The following is a 27,295-nucleotide window of genomic DNA, read 5'->3' on the forward strand; positions in this document are numbered from 1 at the left end:
CATTTTTTTGTTTCTTTTTCAACAAGTTAATGAGTTGGACCATTGTTGCCACCAATATAAAGTACAGGCAGTTGGAAGAATCAAGCTGTGCATGTGTATGATGGCGAAACTTTCGTCACATGCTCTCTACACATAACCTTGAGCACATCAAGTTGAAAACAGTGTTTTAAAATGTATCTCAAAACCGCTGTGTCCTTTTCCATTTCACTGCGCTCCAACTGTTTTCGAACACTTCTAATGTGACGCCCACCAACTAGTAGTTTTGCACATCTAGTTGAAGCCCTTATTCACTGAGATCCATTCACACACGCTCCGTGTCAAACTGTCACGGGCGTTCGGGCCCACTGCTGATCTGAGTCAGTCGCACACCGAAAGCCCGTCAGCCTTCAGCACGAGGCCGAGCGAATGGGTGATCCACGCTCGTGTGTCAAGGACGGGCCGTTCTCGGCCCACATGCGCTCGTATGAGTAATAGCGCCGTAACCGGGGGGGCCTGAGCCGTTTGAAGTGCTCTTTCTTCCTCTTTTCCATCTTCTTTCTCTCCCTCAGCAGCTGCCTCGTCCCTAGATGCTGATTTTAATTACTTTCCTCTTGGATTTTGTGCATATCCAATGAAGGATTGAAGGGCACATCTTCTGACGAGCACTTTTTTATATTAGTTCTTATAATGCCGGCGTTTGAACTCAGGAATACTAATACGCACAATAGAGGACCGTGTGTTTGAAAGGAGACGTGGACGCCGCCGCTTGAATGCGAATAAAGAAGACGAAACGGGAGGAGTGCATGCTGAGGAGCCTGCTGGAGGCAAACTGATTTGATTTATTTCATTTCCTAAAGGCGCTTGGCACGAATGACATCTGAAAGTGCTTTTGGAAACTATATTTAGACAGCAAGATAAATCGGGACACTGAGTGAATCAATAGGGGATCATAAACAAGAGTTCAGTTAACTAAGCCAGAGTCTGTTGGCGCTTGTGCAAGCAATTCATTTCATGTAAACAGAGTGTCATATTATTAAAAACTTTCACTCGGATCACATCTTGCGTGTCGTGCAAGGATCGATTGGGCCTGGAGAGTGAATTTAAGTGTTACTTTTGCACTTCTTGCAAAATCTACTTAAAACCGACTTCAGATGGTTATATCAGGTCATTTTCTGATTAGGGGTCGAACAATTATCAGCCTGCGGTGCGTTTCCCAAAAACATTGTTAGCTAAGTACGGTCATTTTTATTGGTAATGACAGAACTTGCGCCCATAGGTGCTTTTGGGAAATGCACCCCTAGCCGATTATCAACATCGATATTAATCATTTTAATAGTTATCGGCCATTTTCAAAACTGATTTGCAGATTAAAATAATTTACAAGCATTTAAAGAATGTTTTTGTCAGTGCCCTTGTTATTCTTAATTTTGACATTAATTTTATTTTTTTTATTAAAAATTTTAATTTTAATAAAACTGTTATTCCACATACATTTACAAAATAAAAACAAAGAAAGAGTAATGATATTATTAAAAACATTATTCTTCTGCCAAACGATTTAGTTTCTTAGAAACGGTTATTTAAAGAATGTTTTTGTCAGTGCCCTTGTTATTCTTAATTTTGACATTAATTTTAATTTTTACAGCAGACATATATATCATTTCCCATATCGGTTATCAGTCTGCTTGATTTGTAATAATCGTATTGGCATCGGCCCTGAAAATCATATCACTTAACCCCTATTTCTGATCAAGATGATGAAAACAGAAGTACAAAGATGGATTCCTGTTTCCATAATATATTAAGATATTAAGGAATAAATGGCTTACTTAAATTACTTATTTTAAAATATTTTCAGATAGAATAGTTATTTTAAATTGCAATAATATTTCACAAAATTACTGTTTTTACTGTATTTTTGATTAAATATAGGCAGACTTCAAAGATAAACAAATAAGTTCAAAGATATAAATAAACAAATACCCCAATCCTTCATGTTCCTTCGTGTTTTTTTTTTTTTACTTTTTTAAAAAATTCAATTATATGAAATGAATATTATATATATGAATATTATATTTAAATAAAAAATTAAAATGATCAATGTATCATTGTATTTTAAATCAAAAACTAAGAATTAGCTGGTTGCAACAAAGTGGTTGCCAAGCAACACACAGATGTAAACAAAGTTGTATGTTTGTAGAGTAATTAACAACAGCTTTAAACGTGGCTCAACCAATCAGAATCAAGAACCGGAACTATCTGTTTTATAAGAAAGCAGTAAGCCCCAAGAAGCTGTGGTTTACAGTGAATTTATAACTAGCAATGCCCTATAACTAACAACGTTGTGCCTAACAATGCCCCTTAGCTGTTATAAATTCACTGTAAACCACGGCTTCATGGGGCTTATTGCTTTTATAAAACGGTTATTCCATATACGTAGTAAGATTTCACAGTAATGATATTACTAAAAACATTATTCTTCCGCCAAACAATGTAGTTCCTCAGAAATGGTTGTGGCAACAAAGTGGTTGCCGAGCAACAAACAAATGTAAACAAAGGTGTATGTTTGCAGAGTAAATAACAACAGCTTTAAATGTGGCTCAACCAATCAGAATCAAGGATCGGAGCTGTCTGTTTTATAAACTGTAGTTTAGACTTTTGTCAAATCATCTTTATTTTTGTAGCGCTTTATACAGATTGCTTTAAAGCAGCTTCGTAGTAATAAACACATGATGCAAATTTGCAAAAATGAGGCAGATCCAAATTCTAAAACTGTTCTAGTGCTGTTTTTAGACCAGTTTAACAGTCAAAACCCCTATAAGAACTAGTGTGCAGTGCATAACTCCATTCTTTTCTTAAGTGTTAGCATTAGGAGCTTTTCTTTTCTTTTGAGCTTGTTTGAATATCAGCGTTGTGATCCATATGACATTATGAGCTCTGCATCCCTCTGTAATCGTTTAGATTTTTTTTTTGTTGTTGACCTGACTTTCTCAAATCCTCACATCGCAGCCAATGGTCTCCCAAGGCTGAGACCGAGCTGCGCTTCCCTTCCGGGCCGAATAAGTGTACCGCAGATGGCCCAGGGTTTATTTCATTAACGTGGAGAAGGGAAGCAAAGCTTATTGGAATTTTTACATTCTGTCAGCACTGTGTAGGTAGCGGCAACACGGGCGTAAAACGCCGAATGAATTCATTTCCCCCGACTCGCGCAGCTCAAGAGAAACTTCAAAGGCCAGCGCTAAAAATCTCGGCCAAGTGGATTTGAAAGGATGAGTCTCTAATCTGTTTAAACTTTGCTTGCGCCGTGTATTTTCACACCGCCTTCCCCACCTCCTCAGCTAACTCGCTCTATTTTTCTTTTCATCATCACTTTCAGGTGCAAAAAGTACCTGTCTCACCATATCTGTGTCTCGGTGAATAGAGGTCAACAAACAGCGTCAGTTTTTCCTTCAGCGCACACTAGTTTTGTCATCGAAATTAGGCTGCATTTAGCTTTCAAGCGTTATCACGCTGCCTCGTTTCCAGTTAATTTCGGCACTATCTTCAGGTTCCCGACCGGGCGCGGGAACGGAGTGAATGTTCCCCATGTGGCAGCGCTTTTGAAATATGTATTAAGGTGAGACACAAGGGGGATTTGGAGCGAGAGGGTTGGACTTATTGTCTGAATATTTGATGTTGTTAATGAGAAGCAGAACAGGTCTAAGCACTCAGCATGAGGAAGGCCCGAGCTACCGAAATAATGGATAGATAAAACGATGAAATATTCAAAGGCTGAAGTGTGATGAGAAATGTTCAGTAAAGCGTGACGGAAACGGGCCCAAGCCTCGCCTCGAAGACCTTCAACCGAGACTTTTGCTTGACCTTAAAGTTTCTGCTTCTTCCGACTTTGTCGCTTACATAATAGCGGGAGTTATTCTACAAAAAGCGTAAGAGAAAACCGTATTCTTGTCTCACTTGGTGTTTGGAGTGGCACTGACGAATGGTGGAAGATAGTCGTTTGATGGATGTTTGATTTATGGAAGGAGGTGGAGATAGGCAGGAGAATCTAAGGCTAAAATGAAATGGGGAGGAGGGTACCAGGATGGTGTGTAACCTTTCAGAGGAGGAAAGTAAATGAAATATCAGTCCTTTATGGATGCCCTTGCAACTAAATGATGACAAATGCTCAGCATTACAGACTGTAGAGAGAGAGACCAAGATACATATTTCTGTGTACCCTGGTATAACTATATATTTGTTTTGACATGGTACTATTGAGGTTTTTAGACAGCACCATGATGGTTCAAAGTTTACATACACCTTGCAGAATCTGCAAAATGTTTATTTTTTTGACAAAATAAGAGGGATTGTACAAAATGCATGTTATTTTTTTTTATTATTTACTACTTAACTGAATAAGATATTTCATATAAAAGATGTTTACATATAGTTCACAAGAAAAAAAATAATAATTGAGTTAAAAGTTTACATACACTTGATTGCTAATACTGTGTTGCTACCTGAATGATCCACAGCTGTGTTTTTTTTTTTGTTTAGTGATAGTTGTTCATGAGTCCCTTGTTTGTCCTGAACAGTTAAACTGCCCGCTGTTTAAATCCTTCAGGTCCCACATTTATTTGCGTGTTTGAACCCTTTCCAACAATGACTGTATGATTTTGAGATCCATCTTTTCACACTTTTGACAACTGAGGGACTCATATGCAACTATTACAGAAGGTTCAAACGCTCACTGATGCTCCAGAAGGTTACACAATGCGTTAAGAGCAGGGGGTGAAAACTTTTGAAATTTGAATATCAGGGTAAATGTAACATATTTTGTTTTCTGGGAAACATTTAAGTATCTTCTGTAGCTTCTGAAGGGCAGTACTAAATGAAAAAACATGATATTTAGGCAAAATACGAAAAGTGTACACATCTTCATTCTGTTCAAAAGTTTTCACCCCCAGCTTTAAATGCATCGTTTTTCCTTCTGGAGCATTAGTGAGTGTTTGAACCTTCTGTAATAGTTGCATATGAGTCCATCAGTTGTCCTCAGTGTGAAAAGATGTGTCTCATACATCTTATTCAGGTCAGTACATGCATTTTGTATGATCCCTCTTACTTTGGTAAATTTTGCAGATTCTGCAAGGTGTATGTAAACTTTTGACCTCAACTTTACCATGATATGTTCTATAAGGTACCATGCAAATAGCATATATATTACATATGGGTAATATATTATATAATTTGTTAATATAACAATGTTGTTTTTACTGGTTTTATATATGTAAGAAATATCTGACAGTGGGCCAATGAATTATTAGAAAATAATGCACACCCAAGGTTAGTTTCTGCTTTTTCTAATGAGAGATGTAAATGGAGATGCAGATGTAAATTTATGCTCATTATGGTGTCATTTCTACTGGTTGACACCGGTTTGGAGTCATAAAGTGTATGCACCATCATACGACCCGCTTTTACAGCCCATTGTTACCTTTCTGCTGGCGTTTTACTGCGAAAGAACAGAAATGTCATGCTAGTTTGGAAGCAATTTCCCTAAGTAGTAACAGTTGGATGCTTTGGTTGATAAGTTCATTTTGCCAGTTCTCATTCATACTCTCATCTTTTACAAAAGCGCTTTGTGTTGTTTCCCTAATGTCCGGTCTTATCTGTAATTTCTGAAATAAATGCTGAATTTAGAGCCTTTTGCATAATAGAAATAAAACCCGGTTAAAACCTGTTGCAATTTGCTGTGAACAACTAACATAATGCTTTTGGCTGATCGGTGCACACCATATGTTCTTTGATGACCCTTCATTAGGACCGAACCGCAATTCCCATTGACAATTTTCGATTAGAAGCCCATTAAATTAACCACCCTTGAAATCCTGGCAAGTCCAAAGCGTTTGGCGAAGCTGTCGTCCGATTGAGTTTAGGAGCTTGGCGCGAATGAATATGCGATGCGGACGATTGTTTTGCGAGCAGATGTGTTGTGTTGTTTATAACCGCATGTCATTCATGAGCTGGCCTCGATCTAAACACTTAGTATGCTTTGCATACTGAGGCTTTCAGAAGTGAACTACTTTAAAACTGTTTCAGTTTCTGCTGTGGAATGGCTGCGTTACTGAAGCGTAGTTAGTTGTTGAATTAAAAATCCCTTTTTCTTTCTACCGTCTTGGGAGTGAAAATATATAAGTGTATTTCTTTTACTTTCATCCGTAAATTCCAGTGAAATATTAACTAACTTTAATTGAGTTGCCAGAGGCCAAAAGCTTGAACTCTGCTTTGCGTCGAAGCCGTTTGATATGTCGCGGTGCTGCCGTGTTTGTAGTTTGTTTACTTTATTTCGCTGGCTTCAGATTTGTCAAGTTTAAACATTCTTTTTTTTAGCCGGTGATGAGTTCAGAGAGTTTTTTGCGCCGTAAGACTCCTTTTTACAGCCCAGAGGAGTTTAGTAGAGGTTTCACACAAATGATTCTCTCGCATTAATCCCACAGCCTTGAGCTCCGTGTGGATTCACTTACAAAGTGAAAAAACCCTGACAGCTGATGAAACTTTGACCGCTCGTTTATCCGACCGGTTGGACGTTTCGCCGTGAGCCAGTCTATTGAGCCGCGGCGGCTAATCAAGTTGAGGTGAGTTACTTTGAGCTTTCTCTGGTTGTGTGCGATACCACCGCCAGAGGGTTAGCCGGTCCGCTTTCATGGTTCCCTCATAAAATACTTGCCATGCTCCCATTGAAATGCAGTTTGGAGGTGAGAATTTGATGAGGAATAAAACTTTATTAATCCTCAGCAGGTTTGCTCGGAGGAAACTGGCGAGTCGTTTGAAGGCCCGTGTCGTAATTCTAGGCACAGCTGCAGGAACATCTCAGTTTTATCATGTTCGCTGTCGCAGCCATTAAGGTCAAAAAGACTTGCTTGATAGCAATCAGTCCAGCTCCAATAAGGCTTCTGAAGTGCACAACGGTGTTCTCCTTATGCTAATGTCTAGTTGTCTCCATTACGTGTCAACGTCGGCGATTCATCCTATAGTTGCCGATCACAATGTCCACGCTGATCTTGGAAAGATCATACGATATCTTGACTGTCAAAGTTAATGGAACAGATTCGCACATCAGGGTCCTGCTGTAATCACCCGGCACTTCCCACTGCGAAAGCCTCGAGATCAAAGGGGAAAGACATGAAAGGCATTGGGAAGATTCACCTTACTGCTTTCCTTGGGTTTTCCTCTTCTTGTTCAGTCTGATAATGAATGGTTGACCCTGGAGCATGCATAAGAGGACCTGTTAGGTGTGACTAAAGCTGGTTTTTGTGTGTATTTCACTAATCAGTTTGCCCACAAGGTGGCAACAGTGATTTAAGCCATCGATTTACAAAACGAAAAATGAATAAGGTCAGACAACAAGAATTAACTACTGAGATTACTTTAATGCGTATAAACTAGGGCTGTCAAACAATTAATAGCATGCAAAATAAAAGTTTGAGTTTGCCTGATATATGTGTGTGTACTGTGTGTAATTATTATGTATATATTGATACAAACACATTCAAGTATATATTTAAGAAATATTTACAAGTATATGTTTATTATAATTTTTATAGAATTTATATAGAACTAAAAATATTTTGTACATAACATATTTCTCTTAAATATAAACATTAATTTGTGTGTATTTATATATACATAATAATTACACACAGTACACACATATTAGGCAAACTCAAACTTTTATTTTGTATGCGATTAATCGCTATTAATCATTTGACAGCCCTAGTATAAACACATTTTTATTGCTCATAACTGGGCAAAGTGAAAAATGCTAGTATGGGCGCATTCGAAACGCTGCTTCGTGAAGCTGCGAAACCTGAGCGAATCAATCAGTTCAAATCAGCGATTCAGAGCGTGTTTAAAACCGCAAAAGCAAGCTTCGTATGGACTTCTTCAACATTTTTTAAAAATTTGCTTCGCCACTAGGGGGCGATCATAGTGAGTTCATGAACCGATGTCTATGTGGTTTTTACCTGATCTCAGATCAGTTTTATACATTTGTAGATATTTTAATGACACATTTGTATAATAAAAAGGACTCTTTTTGGCCTGGTTAACCAAGGCCTTTACAAAACGCATATTATACACTTCATTTTTAAATTGCATTTAATAGATGGCATTTTCAGTAAAACATCTGCAAAACATTTGCAAAAGGTGTTTTTATCCATGTTTGTTTTGATGGTTTTATCACCCGCATTCGTATATGTTTTGCCTTATGTCTGTTCTAGAGAAAGCTTTTTGATAAAACTTCAATAGGTTTTCTTTTGAAATGTGTTTCAAATTCAAATTGTAGCATCAAAATGCATTTATGTGTGTGAAATGTGTTTAGTAAAGTGTCAAAACTGTGATTAAAGTGAAAGACACAATGTTGATAAAACAATTGTGACAGGCTACTGTATAAGGCGAAAAAACTTTTAAATTAGGTTTTACTTAAGTGTGTTTTTGCACAATATTAATATAGGGTGAGTTGTATTAGTGTTTAATGTTCTGAGATGTTCAGATTTATAGGGTTTTCTGATGTGTTGCGGTTTTGAAGAGTAGAGGAATTGAGGAATTTCTGCAAAACTTTAAAGGAATACTCCACTTTTTTTTTAAAAAAAGGCTCATTTTCCAACTCCCCCTAAAGTTAAACAATGGAGTTTTACCGTTTTCGAATCCATTCAGCCATTTAATCCATTTAATCACAGTCTCCGGGTCTGGCGGTAGCACTTTTAGCATAGTTTAGCATAGATCATTGAATCCAGTTAGACCGTTAGCATCTTACTTATATCTCAGATTATTTTGTATGATCTACACGAGTACCTTAAAGTGCCCCTAATATGGATTATAAAAGGTTCATATTTTGGTTTTGGGAGTCCCCAACAAGTTGACATGCATGCAAGGTCAAAAAACACTTTTATTGTCTTTTTATAGGATTACTCCACTTTCAGAATAAAAATGTGCTGATAATTTACTCACCCCCATGTCATCCAAGATGTTACACGACATAACACACAACTACGTATTTTGAAAAGGCATAATAGGAGCACATTAAATTTTGTTGATTTCTGCTAACTTATTAGGGTTTACTATGTAGAGTATGAAAGCATCTGGCTTTTAAAATCTGAAATAAGTATAGTAATATGTAACAACATGATTAAAATTCTGAATCCACCAGAAACTTTGTTTTGTTAATGATGGCTGTCACCTCACAGGGATTGGCTGTCAGCCAACATTTTTGCCCTGGCATTTATTTAAATTTCATCATTTCTGGTTTCTTGTCACAAACGTCTCTCAGCAACATGGAACTGATCCGTCATCCCATATTTGTCACCGGTTTATTTGTAACCATCATCATTAGCATTTCAAAACAGCACAGACAAACAGTCTCTGTTTCTGGCAGGATGCGTCCATTCTTATCTTCTTATGTCCATATACAGAAGCAACAATTTAGGATTGAAATTGAAGGATTGTATTGCAAGTTTGTGATAGAGCAGAAATGAACTGGGCCTGTAGCAACAAAAATAGTCCTTGAACAATTTGTGCACTTAAGATAACAGACATGTGGATGCTTCTAAAACGCCACAATCTTTGTGCTTCAGACTAGAGCTGTTTTTTTTTTTACTGAAGGTCACATGAAACTTTATTTTACTGTCCCGGTTTAGTCTTCTTTCGTGCATATTTTACTTATTCTTGTCTCAAAGGACAAGGATGACAGTCGTGGATGTGAGATATATGCTGGACTTTTTCTGTATATGCTAGGAAAAAAAAAAGAAAAACTCTTAGCAGTTTGTCCAGTCTTCACTTATATGTGTTTGATTTAGTAAGCTAGTTATTAGTACACACCAGGAAATGATTAAATGGATAATAAACACATTTGTGTGTGTAAACAGATACAACAACATGGTAGAATTTTATTGTGGTTCTTTTGATTCTGAATCTGTTTATTAAGAATACTTTGAATCTGATTGTTAATCTTTTGATTCTGGTTTTAAATCAGCGTATTGCGATTATTTATATTTTAAATGTACTGATTTTAAAAAATAATGGTTGCTGAATAATTTCAGTTGAAACTACTTTGATTTATATTCTTCTGATTCTCAGTCCTGCTGATTTAAAATGTTGGGTTTCTTATTACAATTCTTCTGATTCTGAATCTACTGATATTGATTCTCATTCAGATTTTTTTCTTTTTTTTTTTTTTTTTTTTTTTTGGTATGATTTTAAAAAAAATGTTAAAAGTTATGATTGTTTACTTTTTTTCTAGTTCTGAATCTACTCCTAATTTAATTTTTTCTACCAATTACAATTTTGAATCTACTTTTCTGATTCAGATTCTTCTGGTTCTTATTATACAATTTTTATGATTATGAATCTGCTGATATTGATTCTGATTTAAAATTTTTTGATTCTGATTATGCATCTACTTAAAGTGTTTATTTTGATGGATTATTTTACTGTTTTTAAAGTAAAGATTGTTTCTTTTTATAGTTCTGAATCTAATTTAATTCTCAATCTACCTATTTTAGATTCTTCTGATTCTCATTCTGATTTTTGAATTTGGATTTTTTCTGATTACGATTCTCCTGATCCTGAATCTACTGATATTGATTCTAATTTTAAAATTTCTGATTATGCATCTACCTAAAGTATTTATTTTGACAGATTTTTCTCATTTCAATTAACTGACTTTAAAAGTAATGATTTTCATTTTTTATTAGTTCTGAATCTACTACTATTTTAATTTTTATTTAACTTTTCTGATTCAGTTTTTTCTGATTCTCAGTCTACTGATTTTGAATTTGGAATGTGTCTGATTCCAATTGTTCTGATTTTGAATCTGCTGATATTAATTCTGATTTTAAAATTTCTGATTCTGAATCTACTTTATTTTGACCGATTCTTCAAATCTCAATGAACTGATTTTAAAAGCAATGATTGTTTCGTTTTTTTGCTTAAATTTTTAATCCACTGATTCCAATTTTGAATCTACTTATCTGATTCAGATTTTTTTTATTCTTAGTCTACTGATTTTGAATTCTGAATGTTTCTGATTAGAATTCCTCTGATTCTGAATCTACTGATATTGATACTGATTTTAAAATATCTGATTATGCGTCTACCTAACGTATTTATTTGGACTGATTCTTCTAATCTGCTGCTACTGATTCTGATTTTAAAATGACTCTGATTCTGATTGATTTAAAATAAATAATTTATAATTTCCGATTTTAAATCTATGTAAACTGAATCTGACTCTTAGTATTATTAATAAATCCTAGTTCCGAAACTACTTTTTTTTTTTTTTTAATGATTTGAATTTTGAATATTGATTCTGTTTTTTAAATCTTTTTATTCTGATTCCTAGTCAACTGATTTTTAATTGTGATTTTGAATTATTCTGATTTCAGTTCTTCTGATTCTGTATGTCCTAACATTGTTTCTAGTTTTGAAACAGATTCTGATTCTTATTCTCTTGACTCTAACCAGAATAGTTTTCAGATGTTCCTGTGGTCACCTGAAACTACTGTACAGAAATGGACTTGCTGACTTTTTTTTTTTTTCTCTCTCAAAAGCAGTGTTTTTGTCATTTTCCCTCTGCAGGGACTCTTGAAACAGCGGAGAGCTGTAGCTGGCAGCTAAAACTGCAGTTTACTGGCTATTCATGGAGCTTCAGTGCGTTTAGGCCTAAAGACGGGCCTCTTAAGTCCCCATAAATACAGTGTGATTTATAAACAAATACCCCGTTTGATTACGAGTGCAGTCTGAAGTGACTGAAGTGAGCTTGTTTGTGCAGCGACTCTCCAGCTGAGGAGTGTGTGCGGAAAACGATTCAGCCGCACAATTAGCAAACAGACAGGAATCTAAACATCAAGAACTGTCATTCAAGAATTTCTTTCAAGAATGTATGTCTATGCAGAATACTCATTATTATTAGGATGATTTTTGGGTGAGATTTTCTGATATTTTAGTACTTGATGGTTCTTTTTCATGGTTCTTTTAAAATCAATGTTTATTTCTGTTTCTTTCCTAAAACTATCTATCCAAGGAGACACTTTTAGAGCCAAAAGGGACTCTGTAAGGCGGTCTCTCTAGCGAGACGAGCAGTGGTCATGGTGATAAGCAGTCTGTCAGCGTCTTAAGGGCATTTATTTGACATGCTTTAATTGGGCCAAAGAAACAAATGAGAAGTCACTTTGAATTAGGCTGATCATAAACCGTTTTAAAATCAGAGCGTGAGCGAAAAAGACAGTAGAGAAGACTATAACTGGACTCCTCCGGTCACAGTTCTGCCTGCTAGCGAGGAGTAAATAGCCAAATGTGAACCATCGAGCACCACCGTTTACGAATCAACAGACGCAAACTGCTTCACACAATAGCCTCTCTGTGTTGGCTCGCATGTGACTTGCTGGTTCCATTTATTCCGGTGGATGTGTGAACCGTTAATGTCTGCAGAAATCAGGACAAAAGCTGATGAATTAACCTCCCCGCTAACTCCTCTATGCAATTTTCTCCTTTTTGCGGCATTATACAGTGCAGGGGTGTGTGGCTCCGAACAATTTTCTGCAGTGCATGCACTCACCATTTAATAAGACCATTCTTTTCAAATGTATCATAGTGTAAGGCATAATTTCTTACTTTCTGTCTGAATGAGATTCGACCCAGAGGAATATTTTATTGCTCGCAGGTTGCTCTTTCACCGCCCTGAAGACTTTCAGTTGTTTTGTTTTGTCAGAGATCTGCTTAAATTCCTGAAGAAAAAATAAAAATAGACATAAATACATTAATAACATATAGCACAGAGCTATGAAATAAATGTGGATAGAGTTGTTGTGTGTTTTTTTCCAAAGTGGAAGACTTTGAAGAAATATTTTTCTGTATACACGAACATAGGGGATTTACATATAGTTACATCAAATAGATATTGTAATTAACATAATTGTTTGTCTGTCTTTAGCTGGTGGCGGTGTATGAGGAGCAGGACCCTCATCATGGCGGTGACGGCACCAGCGCGAGCTCCACAGGCACCCAGAGTCCAGAGCTCTTCAGCACGGGCGAGCTCAACTCCAGCAACCTGTCGGCCTTCCAGCCCTACCAAACCAGCAGTGAGATTGAGGTCACTCCATCAGCCCTCAGGACCAGTGAGTTGCCATCCCATTAAACTCTAACACCATGTTCTAACCAGACGTAACACGACAAGTTTCCATCAGCGAGTACGCACAATCCTGAATAGGATAAAGGATTGGTTTAATTTGATTTCATTGTATTCTGATTTTAATTTTATCAAGGTTGATTATTCTGATTCGGTTTTTGCAGTACTTATTCTGATTTGAATCAACTGATTCTCATTGTTCTGAATCTTTCTAATTTGAATACTAATTCTGTTCTGAATCTGAATTTTTGATCTTTTCTGCTCATCAGTCTGCTGATTTTGATTCTGATTTTAAATCTACTGATTTCGATTGTTCTGAATCTTCTGCTTTTGCAAATATTAATTCTTATAAGCAGTCTGCTTATGCTGATTCTGATTTTGAATCTACTAATTCTGATTTGATTTTTCTGATCATCAGTCTGATGATTTTGATTCTGATTCTAAATCTAGTGATAATGATTTGATTATGATTATTTTCAGTCTGCTGATTTAGATTCTGAATTTGAATGTACTGATTCTGATTGTTCTGAATCTTCTAATTTTGAAAGTACTAATTCTAGTTTGTTTCTTCTGATTGACAGTCTGCTGATTTTGATTCTGATTCTGATATTTGAATATTTGAAACTGTTAATTAACATTCTGCATCAGAATCTTCTCATTTCTTGATCAGTCAAGTCGTCGGTCTGCTGATTTTGATTCTGACCCTAAATCTAAATCTACTGATACTGATTTGATTCTGATAATTTTCAGTCTGCTGATTTTGATTTTGATTCTAAAATCTGAATATTTGAAACTATTAGTTAACATTCTGAATCAGAATCTTCTCATTTCTTGATCGGTCAAGTCGTTTGATTCTGATCCTAAATCTAAATCTGATTTTGAATCTACTGATTCTGATTGTTCTGAATCTTCTGTTTTTAAAAATATTGATTCTGACAGTTCTGATTGTCAGTCTGCTTTAATACTGATTTGAATCTACTGATTATTGTTCTGAATCTGAATCTTCTTATTTTTAAAGTACTAATCCTAATATGATCCTTCTAATCCTTAGTGAATTGATTTTGTTTCTGATTTTTAAGTCTACTAATTCCCGTTGTCCTAAATCAGAATCTTCTGATTCTAGTTGGATTCTTCTGTCTGTCAGTCTACTGTTTTTCATTATTATTTTGAATGTACTGATAATCACTGTTCTGAATCTTCTGATTTTGAAAGTTCTGATTCTTATTTGATACTTCTAATCATCATCCTGTGGATTTTGTTTCTGATTTCGAATCTGCTGATTCTGATTGTTTTGAATCTGAATCTTCTGATTTTTAAAGTACAAATTCTTATTTGATCTTATTTGATCTTTTGATCTTTCTAATTGTCAGTGTATTGTTGAATCTTCTGATTCTGGTTCAATTCCTCTGGTTGTCGGTCTGCTTTGATGATTTTGGTACTGATTCTGATTGTTCTTAATCTGAATCTTCTGATTGTTCTAATTTGAGTGAAGACACATTTAAAGCACATGTTCTCATGTTTGGTTTGTTTGCTTGCTGTGAACCACCGTCAGTAGTAAAAGTTGTGAAAAACTTTATCCTGAATCTTGCCTTGTCAAAAATCAGCTTGTTTCTTTTGAAACTACAGTTCAGCCAGCGGTCTGCTCTCTGAGAGGAGGCGTGTGGGTTCATAGAGCACAGTGTGCGCTCTGTTAAAGTTGTGTTTGACACTGGACGTACGGGGACTGACCTTGACAGGAAGGCGGGGTTGAGTGGGCAGGTGAAATCGCCAAGGGAAGCACTGCTAGAGAACAGCGAGACACACTCAGTCAGGTGTGGAGAAAAGAGAGGATACAGCTATGATTAACTGTGACAGCTCAGATTCGGCCTGATCCACACACGCTCCAGAGTTCACTTCTTACAGCCTCATTTGAATATATATTAGTTAAGTCTGATTTTGTGATTGAATAAAGAATAAAGCTTTGGAGAATGTGGATGTTTTTCTAATTTTATGATGCGGTGTGCATGAAAACATGATGTTAGCGGAAGAGGAGCAATTGTGAACTGAACCAAGAAAACAACCTCTGTTTCTGTCCTGGTCTCTTTCCAGAGCACACACACACCGATAGTACTACAGGTGAATGTGTTCCCATGTTACCAGACTCTTCTATTGTCTATTTGAACCATTGATTTTATTTATTGTTGTGCTTTCTAAGCCTCCACTGAGGGAGGTCTGGAGTCGAGCACACCTGGTGTGTGAATTCCCCAGCATCATGTGAATGCAGCCAGCATGAATTGAATTCTTTTGTGTGTGTGTGTGTGAGGGGTTTTGCACAACATTGCACCAAAATGCACACTGCAAATGTTCTTCCGATGATGCTGTGCACATCTTCAATGTGGTTTATGAAGTTCTACCAACTAGGATAAACGGATAGCAAAATCAGTCCACACAAATCAGTTATTACATAATGCCTAAGTTATATATTTAACTATGTAGCATATAGAATGAATGCTCTGTTGTGATTATTATTATTGATAAACACAATTATGATTTGTGACCCCAGACCACAAAACCAGTTAAAAGTAGCACGGGTATATTTGTAGCAATAGCCAAAAATACATTGTATGGGTTCAAATTATCGGTTTTTCTTTTATGCCAAAAATCATTAAGATATTAAGTAAAAATCATGTTCCATGATAATATTTTGTAAATTTCCTATATATATATATATATATATATATATATATATATATATATATATATATATATGTATATATATATATATATATATATATGTAAACTTAATTTTTGATTAGTAATATGCATTGCTCAGAACTTTAAAGCCAATTTTCTCAATATTTTGATTTTTTTGCACCCTCAGATTCCAAATGTTCAAATCGTATCTCTAGCCAAATATTGCCAATTAAAAAAAAAAGGACACTTATGACTAGTTTTGTGGTCCAGGGTCACATACTGCTGTTGCTGTAATGGTAACACACCATTATATTATGTTTTTATTGCATTATAAATTTGTATTGTGATATTTACAATGTATTACAATGTAAAACCATTACAATACCATTTTACCAAAAAATACTACTCAAAACATTACAACATATTCAACAATAGGGTCAAAGATGAAAATGTTTTTTTTAAGCATTAAAACTTTAAAAGGTTTAAGGTTTTTTAGAATGTGGCTTGTTTAATTTAATAATTTGTGACCAAAAATAATGATTTATCATATATTTTTACTATGATTTACAGAATGCCACTACAATGGCATTCAGTGTGACAGTAGTTTAAATAAATAAATAAATATCCTTGTCAGACCCATTTAAATCATCAGATGACATTAAAGGACAATCCTGCTAGGTTTTACCCATTCATCAGCAAGAAAAATCATTTAAATAGAATAAAATTGAATACGATCACTTATTCTTTTAGATACTTATACTTTTATATTTCATTTTTACATGAATATATCTGTTACAATGCATTATGATGGAACATCATTTAACCTGTATTTTTACTTTTTTTTTTGAAAAATGATTTGAAAAATGAAAGTAGACACTTCACTTGCATTTCATATGCTTTCTATACAATGTCTAGTCTTTGACCCATATATAAGTTCACTTTAGAACATTATAAGTTTACTTTGTTTTAGTCGATACCGACAACAACAAACCCACTTTCTGTGTTCCCAAACATATTGAGCTGCCAACCAAAACAGCATTTTAATGCACTCCAAACACCAAGGCTGCTCCAAACTCATGCATCATACACCTCAGTTTGACCACATTCAGTATGTATCCTTCAATCCCAGAATGCACTGCAACAAACAATGAATTAGTCATGTTTCATTCAGTATATGAAGACTTAGTGTGTCTTTGGCTAATTAAAAATGACTTTTTCACCCAAGTCTTATTAGATTGTGCAGTTGGGAGCGTATGTGTGTATGTGTGTGTGTGTGTGTGTGTATGTGTGTGTGTGTGTGTGTGTGTTTTTTTTTTTTTCCAAACTTTTCATTATGGTTGCTGCCTATCTAGACAGGCAGGACAGTGCATTAGGTCTTGGAATATTACCAATCTTTGTATTCTATTTTTGTTGTTCTGTCTTTTTTTTACCGTCATAACTTAATTTTACATTTACATTATAATTATAATTTCCTAAATTGCATTTACAGTGTATTTTTTTTATTTCTTAATGTTTTGTTTTACATTGTAATTTGTTTTTATACTTTGAGAATCACAGCACATATCAGCTTCCCATTTATGATGCCAAGAGAAAATGCCATATTATGTTTCCAAATCTCCTCCGAATCACAGTTTGCCCTCAGCGACCAGCTTGATTACGGATAACCAGCTCTCTTCATCAGTCTTTCTCGCTGTCTTATATTGATGATAGATAAATAGCGAGAGTCGTTCTTGATGACTTCCCTAAAAAAAATAGTCTAAAAATCCTGCCGGGACCCCAGGAGAATGGAGATGAGCCCAGGAGGCTCGCCGACTGACACGCGGCCTCTATCCATCGCACGGCCTGGATCTCTTTAGCGTGGCTTCAGTAAATCTCCCCGGCAGCCCCCGTGTCTTTCTCACCGGCGCCTTCACTCGCCCTCATTACCGAGCCTCCTTCTCTGCTCTCGCTCGGCGCATCCCATCATGCACTTGGGCGGACCGCTTTTTCAGTTTGTTGCTTATGTAACTAATCTCATGCAACTACCTGCTGAAAGGGAAGGCTCACAGAGAAATGACAATTCTGTCATCATTGAGCATGTTATTTATTGTGGGAAGTCAGAAAGGTACACTTCAGTATAGGGACCAATTCTCACTATTAACTAGTTGCTTATTAGCTTGCACATTACTAGCATATTGGCTGTTTATTAGTACTAATAAAGCATATATTCTGCATGACCATGACCAAAGACCTAACACTAAAACTTAACAATTACCTTATTAACTATTAACTATTAACTATTAACTATCTAATATCATTTTAAATATCATTTGATGTATCTATATACAAGTTTTTGGTTGATGAGATTTTTATTGTAATTGCTAGAAATGCCAAGGATCAGCAATCTCCATGTAAAACTGACCATGTAGACCAAACTGTAAGTCGTAGAGAATTGAAAATTGGAGGGATGGTAGTACTCACACCGCCGACAACGTGACCAAGGCTCGCCCCAATCGGCCTGACGGGGACGCTACGGCGAACAAAAGTACGAAATTGCTCATAATTTCTAAACCGTCAGTTGCAGTTTCAAGTGTCTTATGTCGTTTCAATCATTGGCTCACACCGGACAGAACTCATGCTGAAGGATTCAATCAAGAGCCTGGCAAAAAAAAATTGGGGTATTTGGGATTTTTTGCTAAACCTACTTTTTGCGAGTTAGTCCTAGGTTTTTTGCCCTATCAGAACCAAACCAGTGCAGAAAGATTCTCTGGAGAGTAAACATCAATAATTATTTAAAAAAAAAGTCAAACTTTTGACTCACTGTCACAAAGGGCCACCAAAATGTTCGAAAGGGGCGGGGCCACTTCTAGTAAAATGCCTATAACTCCTGAACGGAATGAGATATCTTTGCCAAACTCAGAACACTTATGTAAGAGCTCAGTCTGAGGTCACAGGACTAAAATCGTGGAGCTTGGCCACTTGGTGGCGCTATAAAAGGGAAACATTAAAATGCCTATACCTATGCAACCATTTGTCCTATGCCACAAGTGTCTATGAGGACATTTGTCTATCTCAAAAAAAGACATGGCCGCCATTGACTAATGAAGTTTGAGCACCTATTAGACAAAGTTAACGGGGTCTGATCTGAAAAAAACTTGGTGGGTCTTTTGGTCTGTGAGAAATTTTAAAGAAATCAGCCACTGGGGGATGATATCGCATTTTTCAAGGCTGTAAACAACTCTAGATTGCGTTTTTTGCACATACACACAATATTTGTATCGTATAATAGAACTCCTCATTCCGGACAACTTTGCCTCTAGAACCACTGCTGTCAATCAAATGGTTATTTAAATGATTGAGAAGATGTAAAAAACCTACTTTTGCGAACCAGTCCTAGTTTTTTTGCTCTGTCAGGGAAAAAACACTGCAGTACAATTCTCTGGACTCTCTAGGTCAGTAATTATCAACAGAAATTTGAAATTTAGCTGTAACAGGGTAATTTAGAAAAGTGGCCTGTCTGGATTCACCCAAAATCCTATAAAGCCTAAAATCCTAAAAGGAAAACACAAAACTTCACAAAACCTGGTGAACACATATGACAGGTGATTCTAAACAAGCATGCAAAGTTTTAAGGAGATCGGACCACAGCTGGCACTATAACAGTCATAACTGATAAAAAACATCATATTTCTAATCTAAATGACCTGGATTTGCCAAAAATGTTTTTTTAATCATTGATCAGTGTTTACAAACTTGCTAAATGATGTCTTTTTTAATGTGCTTAAATGCCTTAAAGCGCTTTAACCCCGGTAATCGCTGCTTGCAGCTATTTAAAAAAAAAATGTTTTGATAAAAGTCTCTTATGCTCGCCAAGACTACATTTATTTATTTATTTATTTATGTAGAATACTATGACATATTATTGCAATTTTAATATATTTTATTTAAATATTGTTACAATTAATGTGTTTTAAGTTTTAATTTATTCCTGTGATGCAAAGCTGATTTTCAGTGTCATGATCTTTCAGAAATGATTTTAATAACTAATAATCAATGTTGAAAACAATTATGCTGATTTATATTTTTATAGAAACTGTTTTTGAAGTTCAAAAGAACAGCATTTATTTGAAATTTTATTTAAATATTTAAATTTTTTGTAACTATAAACTGATGCATCATTGCTGAATAAAATAATATCTTTTTAATGGCTTTTGAATGGTAGTGCATATTTAAAGGTGACTCATCAGTTGAGATGTTTGCCCCAGCTTTATTATTAAGGTCAAATACCGTCTTCTGAGTGATTGTGACAGTTTCTATATGTTACTATAAGAAAGTGACATTTTATGGTGTCATTTACTATATTTTGTATGGAAAAGAACAGCACAAATGTTCTAAAAGCCATGTTGAACCACAGAAGTTTTATTTTGGAGTGAACTGTACCTTTAAAAGCTCCCCTTGGGGTTCATCCACCTAAATAAACACCAGGTAGAAAACATGATAAAACAGAGCAGTTTTGAAAAAGGTCGTACAGTAAATGACCCACCTGGTTTGCAGCATCCCGCTGCTTTGTAATAAAACCTCAGAGATGTGTTTTTATGTTTATCCATTGCTACATTCCCCCAGAGACAAACCATGGGGGTGTTCCAGCCTGATTGCCGCTGCAATCTCTCTGACGGGTCGGTATATAAATGCGGTGACGGCTAACAGGGGCTTCCCTGCCTGTGCGCCATCACGCCGATGACACACCGGATCCTCAGCCATTAGGAGATTGCCTGCGGGGAAAAGTGCAGACACCTGCGGGCAGGCCAGCGTTTATATAATCAATTTGTTTTGTGGCTGGCCGCTGGGACACGTCCCTCGCTCGCTTCCTCTTGCTGTGGTCTGGAAGAAGTCATTAGGAGGATGTGTAGGGACATGAACACTCCACACAATGCCAGTATTATTAATGAAATACTAGTGTTTCACATTCGAGCTAGATGTTTGCATTATCTGAAGACGTTGTCAGTGGTTCATGTTGTGATCCTGGTGTGTTGTGTGCTGTTAGGATGTTGCTTTGTGGTTTCTAATGTGGTCTCAGTGATTGTTTGTGCTTGCTACTGTATGTTGTTGGTAAAAACCAAAGTATACTTTGGCCGTACAACATAATTTTTGTAATGTGATGCTGCTTTTACATTACGAAAAAATGTAATATGGAAATCAAAGCGTGTGTTTTTGTATTTTTTGTATTTGTATTAAAACTGACCCCGTTCAAAAGCTAACATATGCTTGATTCTTAAAACTGTGTTGTTACCTGAATGATCCACAGCTCTATTTTTTTTGTTTAGTGATAGTTGTTCATGAGTCCCTTGTTTGTCCTGAACAGTTAAACTGCTGCTGTTGGGTGAAAACTTTTGAACAGATTGAAGATGTGTGCATTTTTCTTATTTTGCCCAAAATATATATATATATATATATATATATATATATATATAATTTAGTACTGCCTTTCAGAAGCTACAGAAGATACTATGTTTTCCAGAAGACAATATAAGTTTAATTGACCCTGATCTTCAAATTCCAAAAGTTTTCACCCCCCAGCTCTTAGTGCATTGTGTTTCCTTCTGGAGCATCAGTGAGCATTTTAACCTTCTGTAATAGTTGCATATGAGCCCCTTAGTTGTCCTCAGTTTGAGAACATGGATCTCAAAATCATACAGTCATTGCTGGAAAGGGTTCAAATACACAAAAATGCTGAAAAAGCAAAGAATTTGTGGGACCTGAAGGATTTTTTTGAAGACCAGCAGGCAGTTTAACTGTTCAGGACAAACAAGGGACTCATGAACAACTATTACTAAACAAAACAACACAGCTGTGGATCATTCAGGTAACAAGAGTATTAAGAATTGAGTGTATGCAAACTTTTGAACAGGGTCATTTTTAAAAATTTAGCTATTATTTTCTCTTGTGGACTAAATGTAAATGTTTTTTCACACGAAATATCTCATTCAAGTCAGTACTAAATAAAAAAACGAACATGCATTTTGTACAATCCCTCTTATTTTGATAAAATAATGAACATTTGCAGCTGTGTGTGTGTGTGTATATATATATATATATATATATATATATATATATGTGTAGGTTTTTCTTCAGTTTTAATTAACTATAATAACCCTGGCTTGTACTGCTAATTGTTACATCACCTAATTCCACCACTCTTCAGAGTTTCTCTGAACCTCCCTCTCTTCTTTGCCGTTTTGGTCCAGAGGTTTTAACATCATTTTTCTTTCTTTTAATAATAATAAGAACAGAATCAGTGCACTGATATGCATGGCTGAACATGTCTGATTGCCCATCTGTTTTGTGTTCTGTTTTCTGCGATTGTGAAAGTCTCTCTCTGAAGATCCAACCATCACGTTTCCTCATGCTAATCAGGCTAGCCCTGAAGCACGCCAAACGGACCTCCAACCAGACGCCGAAATGCCCTGAAACCACCCCGCAACAATCAAGCTGCGTGCCTGTGGCATTTCACAAAGTGACTTTTTGCTCTTTGTCATTGAAGTGCCTTTTCGGGAGCGCATTGGAGCAGTGGTTTATTAGCTGTGTCATCTATTCATAACGCCACCCTGCTCCATTAGCGACGGTAACACAAATGAACGTGTGGGGAGCGCCGGTGTAGACTTGACACCGGAGTGGGCGGAAAACCTGCCTAATTCAAACTATTAGTCACAGAACTATAAAAGTGCCACAGTTTAATCTAAAGCTTATTATGGCTGATAATTGTAAGCCTTTATACTGTAAAACAGGGGAAAACAATTATTTAATGAGATGTGACAAAAAACATCCTTTGGGGACAAGACTGGTTTTGTATACCAATTTGCCATAACGATATCATAATGGTACCAGATTGTAATCTGTACTGTGGTCCATTGATCTCCATTTTTTCCTCCATAGGGAACTTGATTTTTAATGAAAACTTACATCTTTAAAGACAGACTTACTGTGAGGTTTTTAATGAGTGGAATATTTTTTTGTTGAAGCAATCAGTTTTTATGATTTCAACTTATGTTTTAATTAATCATGTTTAACAGTGGAATCCCTGGTGAAAAACTACATTACCCATGAGGCTGCAGAGAAAATCCACCAAACAGAGTTGCAGTTAGCCCTGAGCTCCACCCACTCCCATGAAGCACAGCGAATAAATTATCAAATGGGTTTTTCCACATTCTCAAAACACAAACATTTGAATATACAAGCATATTTTGCAATAAACTTAAAATATATTGTTTGTGTGTATACAATCAACAACTTAAAATGGATAGTTGTGTATTTCTCCATAATTTTTAATTTGATTGTCATTTGCAAGGGTTCATGGGATTGTAGTTCTTTCCCTCACTAAAGCAACTAAGTTTACAGTCTTACTACCAGTCAAAAGTTTTTGAAGAGTAAGAATTTTTAAAGAAGTCTCATCTGCTCACCAGGCCTGGATTTATTTGATCCAGAGTGTAGTAAAAGTACATTATCATCATCATTATGTTGAAAACAGCTTAGTAGAATTTTTTTCAGGTTTCTTTGATGAATAGAAAATTCAGAAGAACAGCATTTATCTGAAATAGAAATCTTTTCTAACATAATAAATGTCTTCAATCATTACTTTTGATCAATTTAAAGCATCCTTGCTAAATAGTACTAAAAAGTATTCATTTATATAATTTCTCCCCCAGGTAAATAAATAAATAAATGGACTCCAAGATTTTGAATGGTATAGTGTAAAATGTTACAAAAGCTTTTTTATTTCAAATAAATGCTGATGTTTGGATCTTGCTATTCATCAAAGAATCCTGAAAAATTTACTGAACTGTTTTTAATAATAATAATAATAATAATAATAATAATAATAATAATAATAATAATAATCAGCAAATCAGCAGAATGATTTCTGAAGGATCATAAAGACTGGAGTAATGATGTTGCAAATTTAGCTTTGATCACAGCATTAAATTACATTTTAAAATATATTCAAATAGAAAACAGTTATTTTAAATAGTAAAACTTTAAAAAGTGTTACTGTTTTTGCTCTATTTTGGATCTAATAAATGCAGGCTTGGTGAGCAGAAGATACTTCTTTAAAAAAACATTAAAAATCTTACTGTTCAAAAAATTTTGACTGGTGGTGTACCTTTTTTTTTTTATCTGATTTTAAAACACTTTCTGCTTGTAATCAGTGTTTGTACTGTTGTGAGTCTAATAGGGATGTGCGATACTGACAAAAAAAATTATTTATTCAAATGATTATTTCAAAATGGCTGATGCATTTAGAAACGAATTAGCAAGTGACTCTCCATATAAATGGATCATTGAATCACTGGCTCAAATGATTTGTTCAAAAGCAGATTTGTTCAGAAACTGAGCATTTCTCTAAAAGGCACAATTGTTCTGCTCCAGCTTTGTTTCTAACTATTTTCATTGGCAAAACAGAAAGAAACAGACAATTATGTGTCTAAAATGTAGTCGTAATTCCCTATAGGAAAAAAATACTTCAGGAACCACAAAATGGCAGCAAATGATTCATTCAAAACGACTGATGCATTTACTGTGGAAACGAATTGGCAAGTGACTGCCTTTATGAATGGATCATTGAATCATTGACTCAAATGATTCATTCAAAAACAGATTAGTTTAAAAACAGATTGGTTCAGAAACAGAACATTGCTCTAAAACGCACAAATGTTCTACTCCAGCTTTGTTTCTAACTATTTTCAGTGGCGAAACAGAAAGAAACAGTCAATTATGTGTCTAAAATGTAATCATACTCAAATCTGGTTGGCTTGGTTTATTGCTTATAGCATTTTTTTTAAAATCCCTATAGGAAAAAAATACTTCAGGAACCACAGAACAGCAGCAGGTCCCTGTCCTAATGACTGATTCACTGAATCATTTATTCAAATGATTCATTCAAAACGGCTGATGCATTTAGAAACGAATTAGCAAGTGACTCTCCATATAAATGGATCATTGACTCAAATGATACGTTCAAAAACAGATTAGTTCAGAAACGGAACATTGCTCTAAAATGCACAAATGTTCTGCTTCAGCTTCGTTTCTACCTATTTTCATTAGCCCAACAGAAAGAAACAGACAATAGTGCGTCTAAAATGTAGTCATAATCATATCTGTTTGGCTTGGTTCATTGCTTATAGTACTTTTTTAAAATCCCTACAGGAAAAAAGTACTTCAGCAACCACAAAATGGCAGCAAGTCCCTGTCTTAATGACTGATTCACTGAATCATTTATTCAAATGATTCATTCAAAACGGCTGATCCATTTGCTGTAGAAGCGAATTGGCAAGTGACTGTCTTTATGAGTGGATTATTGAATAATTGACTCATTCAAAAACAGATTGGTTCAGAAACAGAACATTGCTCTAAAATGCACAAATGTTTTGCTCCAGCTTTGTTTCTATTTTCATTGGCGAAACAGAAAGAAACAGACGATCATGTGTCTAAAATGTAATCGTACTCAAATCTGGTTGGCTTGATTCATTGCTTACAGCACTTTTTTAAAATCCCTATAAGAAAAAAATACTTCAGGAACCACAAAACGGCAACAGGCCCCTGGCTTAATGAGTGATTCACTGAATCATTTATTCAAACGATTCATTCAAAATAACTGATGCATTTAGAAACAAATTAGCAAGTGACTCTCCATATGAATGGATCATTGAATCATTGCCTCAAATGATTCATTCAACAGATTAGTTCAGAAACGGAACATTGCTCTAAAATGCACAAATGTTCTACTCCAGCTTTGTTTCTAACCATTTTCATTGGTGAAACAGAAAGAAAGACAATTATGTGTCTAAAATGTAGTCGAAATTAAATCTGGTTGGCTTGGTTCATTGCTTATAGCACTTTTTAAAATCCCTATAGGAAAAAAGTCAACAGCCAGTGTTGCTCTATTGTGAAAAGTGCAATATAAATAAATTTGTCTTGACTAGCAAACACCCTCGCAGTGACCAACACAGTTGATTCTTGTACAGGTAAACAGCAGTGCCTTTCTTCAGCCTCCTCAGATTAAAACAGTCTTGTTTTGTCTGCTATGATTGTTGTTGTTGGTCAGATCCAGAGTTGTTTTGCGAGAGCGTCTGCCCTAACCTTGCAAACACTCTTGATGTTTTTCATTGATCTTTTCTCTTTCTCCCAAAACATTGATCGAGGTATCACCGCACGTCTCCACCTCTGGCTTCTCCTTCCCCTCGTCCTCCACGGCGCTAGCGCGCGAAGTCAACTCCGGCAGTCTGTTAACCACCTGGCTCAGCTCTTCAGCAGAGACACGTGGTGGATCATTAGCAATGTCACCCAGTCATCTGCATTCACGGGGCACGTTGCATTTCAAGCCCTTAATTCAAAGGCCGACTACAAAGCGACGTTCACTTCAGTGGGATCAACTTTGTGAATACAAACTAAGGCGGGATTGCTTTCGTTCTGCCGATTCCCATGGTGCTGTCAGAATGAAACACCCACATAATTTGTGCTTGTGTGTTGAGAAAAACACGCACAAGCGTCAGAAGTCAAAACTCTGGAGTTCATTAGAGTTTATAGCGAGCGTGTCTCTGCCGCTCTTTGAAAGTTTTCTACAAATTTTGTCTTTTTTTTTCTAGTCATACGAGGGTCAGAACCGGAGATCGGCTTAATCAGACTCTCATTAATCTGCTAATGATCTGCGATTAGATTGCGGTACACTCCGTTCTCTATTCAGCCTCGCTCGGATGTGCGTAGCAGAAAATTGACTCTGTCAGTTCCCAAACTTTGTTTCCGTCTTTCTGTGCTTTTGAATGCAAGTTCTGCCATTAAAATGACATATTAGCCTTTTAACACACTCAGATTAAATGGAAATGGTCCGTGTCCAAGTCTGAGTTCGGGCGGCCGCATCTCTTAAGGTGTTTTGAGATTCTGCTGAGAACGTGTTCTGCTTTCTTCAAGATCAGTGCTTCACAAACTTTTTTACTCCAAGGATAATGTCCACAACAATATTCCTGTGATTTTTCCAGTTGTTTGTTGTTTACTAGATAAAGTTTAAAGATTAGCATTTTTAAAAATATATTTTGCATACAATTTGGATCTGATTAAATATTTCATAGCTTAGCATAGCAAGAATAAAATATTCATTAGAACTTAATAAAAAAACTGCCAGAGTAATAAGATTTTATTAATTTATATGACTTTTCTGCTCTAGATATCACACTTATATAATTATTCAAAGAAGGGGAAGTAAGTAAGTAACTGAATAAGTAAATAAATAAATAGATACATAAAAAGTTGTTGAGGGGTTTAATTAAACACATATCTTATTTTTTTTTATTATTTATTTTTTTTTTTTTAGTTGTTTTGGCTTATTTTAATATTTGTTTTGTCTTTATTTTAAATTACTTTAAAAATGATTTAAACTCTTGGCTTAATGTGAAATTATTGCAATATGAAAGTATATTTAAAAACCTTAATGTTAGGTTGGATGAATGGCAA

The 27,295-nt window shown here is 35.6% G+C and overlaps 1 protein-coding gene across 2 annotated transcripts in view; it reads left to right on the forward strand.

Annotated features, from left to right (window-relative positions):
- Positions 1-27,295, forward strand: part of pard3aa (par-3 family cell polarity regulator alpha, a) — a 588,383-nt gene that overhangs the window by 185,122 nt on the left and 375,966 nt on the right. For both annotated transcript variants that reach the window (XM_051097809.1, XM_051097810.1), the window contains exon 3: positions 12,947-13,130. In XM_051097809.1, the coding sequence (XP_050953766.1) occupies positions 12,947-13,130 (184 nt within the window). The remainder of the gene's footprint in view (positions 1-12,946; positions 13,131-27,295) is intronic.

This window comes from Labeo rohita, chromosome 24, assembly GCF_022985175.1.
Source record: "Labeo rohita strain BAU-BD-2019 chromosome 24, IGBB_LRoh.1.0, whole genome shotgun sequence".
Lineage (NCBI taxonomy): Eukaryota > Metazoa > Chordata > Actinopteri > Cypriniformes > Cyprinidae > Labeo > Labeo rohita.